We start from the raw sequence: 6,114 nt of genomic DNA on the forward strand, positions 1-6,114 counted from the left end.
CATTAGTTTCTCACAAAATGATCTATTCTATGAAACCCTGAACCAAAATGATGATCAATGCAGGTTAGCTTACTTCTTCATAATCATCCTGGTTCAAAAGATTATAAAGAATTTATCCCCATCTTTTAATATCTTTCTTTTGGTTTCTTGTCCATAAGACTACAACCTTCTTGGATTTAACCAGTCCAATAGGAAGGTTATGTTTGCTTCTAGATGAATAGGTTCATATTTCATGTTAGGCATTATTCATTTAGTGAAAATGTAACTGTTGCTTCATTATAAATACATTTATGTTGCTTAATATAACATCACTGAATAGAAGGATTTTTTCTATTAGATTATGTTCAGGGAGGACTATGAATATCCTATATACACCACTTCTATCAAAACTATTTTTAAGGAAAACTGTCCTCTTATCAAAGTTAGAAGTATCTTGTTAAAAATTTTCTGGAGATTCCAAGATGTTAAAGCTATCATTGTGCTCTCTTCTCTGAGCTGTACTTGATTCTTAAAAAGACATCATCTTTGATGATGGTGCTGTTAAGGAATAAAGACAAGTCTTGTTTTCTATTGCAATTGGGAGTATTTTTTTTTTTAAGATTTTATTTATTTATTCATGAGAGAGACACAGAGAGAGAGAGAGAGAGAGGCAGAGACACAGGCAGAGGGAGAAGCAGGCTCCACGCAGGGAGCCCGATGTGGGACTCAATCCCGGGACTCCAGGATCACGCCCTGGGCCAAGGGCAGGTGCTAAACTGCTGAGCCACCCAGCGATCCCCTGGGAGTACTTTTTAAATAAGCTAAAGTAAAAATAAAATAAAATAATAAAATAAAATAAAATAATATAAAATAAAATAAAATAAAATAAAATAAAATAAAATAAAATAATAAGCTAAAGTAAAATCTTCCAGATAGTGGATTTTAAGAAAGACTTGTCACATCAGTGAGTTTTAGAAGACAATCTCCTGGTGATTTTAATTTCATTCCCCAATATATTGCATATGTAATATTCGTCTTTAATGACATATTTTAAATGTATATGAAGCATTATAAATTGGCCATTAAGTGAATTATAGTGACTTTTCATTGTTAAAAAACAAAGCATTAAATACCAAATTATAAATGAGCTTTAGTCCACTGTAAACATCTTTAAATAGGAAATAGCAGTAAAAATCTACTATCTGAATATCCTTGTGGATTTTCTCCCAGTATCATTAAAAAAGTGATAGAAAATAAATATCCTAATGGAAATAGCTGGAGGAAAAGGTGAAGGAGACAGAGAATTTGTGATAATGTCAAAGCTCAAACCAGTCAAATCTATAAAATGTGTCTGATACAAACCTATTTTTAAATACTAGCATTTGTGTACACACATTTTGAAGTGAATTGCACTAACTGATGTATATGAACAACTTTCACTGAAAAAAATTAAATATAAAACAAGCCATTTTTGCCTCTAACTCAAGTATTTGTTTATATCAAAAGAAGATGAAATTTAACTGATTTTGCCCTCTGTCAGAGAAAGTTCAAGCAGCCTTAAATTGTACATTTACAAAGAATCAGGGCCAAATGCCTCACTCAGAATAGAGCAGGATTTATTCAACACTTCTTATAGAATGTTTAATACGTCTGCCTGCATCACTCAAACTGCCTCTCCTAAGAGAAGTCTCAAATGTGTCAGCAGCAAAATGACTTGTCACTGTCTTCTCTCCACAGTTTGGAGACCATGAATAAGTCAGAGATATCTACTGTGACACAGTTTGTCTTGTTGGGTTTTCCTGGTCCCTGGAAAATACAGATCATGCTTTTCTCAATGATTTTGTTGGTCTATATCTTGACTCTAACTGGGAATACGGCCATCATTTGTGCAGTGAGATGGGACCATCGACTCCATACCCCTATGTATGTGCTCCTGGCAAACTTCTCCTTCCTAGAAATCTGGTATGTGACTTGCACCATTCCCAACATGCTGGTCAATTTACTTTCCAAAACAAAGACCATATCGTTCTCTGGTTGCTTCGCTCAGTTCTACTTCTTCTTTTCCCTGGGCACAACTGAGTGCTTCTTCCTCTGTGTCATGGCGTATGATAGGTACCTGGCCATCTGCCATCCACTGCACTACCCCTCCATTATGACTGGGCATCTCTGTGTCATTCTGGTGTTGCTTTGTTGGCTCATTGGTTTCCTTGGACATGGGATCACTATATTCTTCATTTCTCAACTACCCTTTTGTGGTCCCAACATTATTGACCACCTTCTGTGTGATGTGGACCCACTGATCACATTGTCTTGTGCCCCCGCACCCATCATAGAGCATGTATCCCATTCTGTGAGCTCTCTTATCATCATTCTCACCATTTTGTACATTCTTGGGTCCTATGCCCTGGTGCTCAGAGCTGTGCTTCAGGTTCCTTCTTCAGCTGGACGGCAAAAGGCCTTCTCTACCTCTATCTCACTTAGTTGTGGTGTCTCTGTTTTACGGAACCATAATGGCAATGTATGTAAGTCCCACATCTGGCAACTCAGTTGCTATGCATAAGGTCATCACACTGATATACTCTGTAGTGACACCAGTCTTAAACCTCTTCATCTACAGCCTACGCAACAGGGACATGAAATTCGCCCTCCGTCAGGTCATTTGTGGAATGAAAATCCTCAAACCCTCATGAATAGATTTTGTGAAAACCAACGATTCTTTTTCTCAAAGTTGGACAGTAATCTTCTTCAAACCCGAACTGGCTTGGTTTTATTCATAATCATGATGGTCTTGTGGTGCAAAGCAAAATTCATCATGTATTTGATCATAATTTGATGTGCTTTTAGTGTCATAGATGTGTTACCCTGGAGTTTGCCACCCAACAAAGAGATCTTAAAAATCTTAATATTTACTTCCAGGGAGGCTTTGACTTTTCCAATATGCAATCTCTGTCCATACAACTTTGTTAACGATATGAATCAAACCTGTTATTTGCTTACATGGTTTTCTAGAGCTTCATTAAAAAGACACATAACACGGGCAGCCCAGGTGGCTCAGTGGTTTGGCGTGACTTTTGGCCCAGGGTGTGATCCTGGAGACCCAGGATTGAGTCCCATGTTGGGCTCCCCGCATGGAGCCTGTGTCTGCCTCTTTCTCTTTCTCTGTGTCTCTCATGAATAAATAAATAAAATCTTTTTTAAAAATTTTTAAAAAGACACATAACACATAAAATGACTTTTGCCTGGATTTTTTATAGAATACTCTGGTTTCTCTTCAGATTGTATAAATCTTTCATTCTTTACTGGATTTTTGGCAGACACCCCACACATCAATGTTGGCTACACTAAGAGACTGCAACTTCAGTTTCACAATTCTTACACATTACGCTCATCAACAGTGTACAAGGGAAGGCTAGAAATTTTGTGCAAGCCATAAGGAAAATTATCTTTGGTGAATTGTTAGTATGCAATCCCACAAAGAAAATGAATCATAACAGGAGCAAAATGAATTCCCACCAATAGTAGAGCAAATATAGAATACTCACATTTAGCCTAGATAGGGCTCATGGAAAATAACCAACTTGGACGATCTTGAAAGAGATTTCACCCATAAGCACTACTTGGAGAATAAGACAACCCCAAAAGTGAGTCTTATGGAGTGGGTCACCAGAATCCAGAAATGAAAGAAGTCATAAGAAGCTAACCAATGAAGCACTGCCTACATCAGGAAACTACAATTTAGAGAGCAACCCCCCAAAAAAGAAAGCACTCCACAAGAGAAAAATCAACATACAAACTTCTGTCAAACGATAGGGAAACAATATGCAAGGAAAAGTCTTTCATCTTTGCTTCTCTCCCACCTGCAACATAGAGTAACCAGAAGCAGTAATAATTATGCAGGGAAGACAAGTAAAAGGGCAAAGGAAAAGAAGTACATCAAGCCTGAGTCAGACCAAGTCTTAAGAAATAAGTTTTAATTTAGATAAAAAATTTAAAATTTTTAAATAAATTTTAAAGGAGATAAAGGAGACCCTGTATTAATACTAAAAGTAATCAGAAAAGCTATCACATTGGCAAAAATATTGCCCACAGATGGAGACAAATAGAACATCAGAAAGTGTTTGAAGTAGAAATGGTGAGAAAAAATAAAGTTCCTTTGTATTTATACCCTACAAGGTCCAAAACAACAATTAAATAACATATAAGTATTTTTTAAATGCTATCGCCTATGAAAGGAAGAAAACCCTCACCTAAAGACCAAAAGATAAATCTTTAAAAGTCTTCTTGAGCAAGTGGAGAGCATGATATTTCAAGGTGAGTAAAGGAACAACAACAAAAAAATGTGGGAAAGGAATCAGAAAATCTACTTGGGAAGCTACTAAGGACAGGTTTGAACTACCTACCACAGTTTTACCTTAATTCAGCACTAATATTTTAGTGATTCAGCCAAACTCACTAGCTGAAAAGGAACAAAAAGTATTTTGTATAAAATAGTACGTTTCCTACTACTGCAACTTATCAGATGATGAATATGTAGCTATACCTGTCAAACACCTATTCATTTGTTAAGATTGAATTCAGATATCACTTCCACTGTAAAGCCTTCCCAACTTCCCTAGGTTGCATTGTGAGCCCCTTCATAATACATTCAAAAAACACCCGGTAATTTTTTTATCATTGTACTCTTTCAGGTGAGTCTATTATGTGCCTGTCTCTTCCCTCAGAGTATAAATCCTTATCTTTTCATCCCCAGCCTGTAGCATGATAACTGATAAATAGTAAGCACATGAAGAGAGGAAGAGTTTTCGCAATTGGATGGGTGAACTAGTTCTTGAATTAGTCCTCACAAGAATTAAATATATTTTATTCACAAAGCCACTTACTGTTTACATTTTTTTTTTGAGAAGGACAAACATTATATTTTCTCATTCATTTGGGGAATATAAATAATAGTGAAAGGGAAAATAAGGGAAGGTAGAAGAAATGTGTGGGAAATATCAGAAAGGGAGACAGAACGTAAAGACTGCTAACTCTGGGAAACGAACTAGGGGTGGTATGAGGGGAGGAGGGCGGGGGTGGGAGTGAATGGGTGACGGGCACTGGGTGTTATTCTGTATGTTAGTAAATTGAACACCAATAAAAAAAAAAAAAGATTCAGTAGTTCTGAGTTAGCCACATGGACCTCTCCTGGACCTGGTGACTCTCTTTCCAACATGGACCTCAGCTGGATCTGGTGACTCTGGTCCTTCATTTGGCCTCACCTGGACCTGGTGTTTCTCGTCCCCACTTTGACCTAACTCAGAACTGTTTACATTTTTTTAACATTTAAAGAACTTACCTACTTTTAAAACTACATTTTGATATTTATTTTTATCTAAAAATAATATAGTCTTATTGTAAAATTTTTTAAAAATACGTAAGATGGTAAAGTCACACCCTTCTCACACTCCCACTTCCCACAAATAACGAGTTTAGTACTAGTTAAATTTCTATATGTATACAAGCATGGAAATGCATATACATATAATGGGCTTGATTTCTTTAAACTGATTATATTATACAGACTATTTCACAGCTGTTATTTATTCTAAAGTTTTGTAATTTTCTATGCAAGTATAATACTAATAGATATGCTTCATTCTTTTTCAGTTTAATAGTGCCCTCTTGTGTGAATAAATCATAACTTTAATTTTTCCCCAATTGATAGACACACATTGTTTTAAAGTGTTTTGTTCTCACATAAGTTCTGGCAAAACTGTCCTACAAAACAATGCTAAAGGGAGTCCTTCAAGGTAGAAATGAAAGGACAATAGACAGTAGCTTAAAGCCAAATGAAGATATAAAAAACATTTGTGATGAACACTGGGTATTATGTGTAAATGATGAATCACTAAATTCTACTCCTGAAACTAATATTACACTATATGTTAACTACTGGAATTTAAATAAAAACTTGAAACTAAAAAAAGATTAAAAAAACACTAATAGGGATCCCTGGGTGGTGCAGCGGTTTGGCGCCTGCCTTTGGCCCAGGGCGCGATCCTGGAGACCCGGGGTCGAATCCCACATCGGGCTCCCGGTGCATGGAGCCTGCTTCTCCCTTGGCCTGTGTCTCTGCCTCTCTCTCTCTCTCTCTCT

The 6,114-nt window shown here is 36.6% G+C and overlaps 1 protein-coding gene across 1 annotated transcript; it reads left to right on the top strand.

Moving 5' to 3' along the window:
- The first annotated feature begins 1,699 nt into the window (after window positions 1-1,699).
- LOC144281579 (olfactory receptor 11H7-like) lies at window positions 1,700-2,811 on the top strand. Its single transcript, XM_077844389.1, is given in 2 exon segments — window positions 1,700-2,448; window positions 2,450-2,811. Coding segments are annotated over 2 exon segments (942 nt in total). The 5' UTR covers window positions 1,700-1,726; the 3' UTR covers window positions 2,670-2,811.
- The last annotated feature ends 3,303 nt before the right edge of the window (window positions 2,812-6,114 follow it).

Source organism: Canis aureus, chromosome 13, assembly GCF_053574225.1.
Source record: "Canis aureus isolate CA01 chromosome 13, VMU_Caureus_v.1.0, whole genome shotgun sequence".
NCBI lineage: Eukaryota > Metazoa > Chordata > Mammalia > Carnivora > Canidae > Canis > Canis aureus.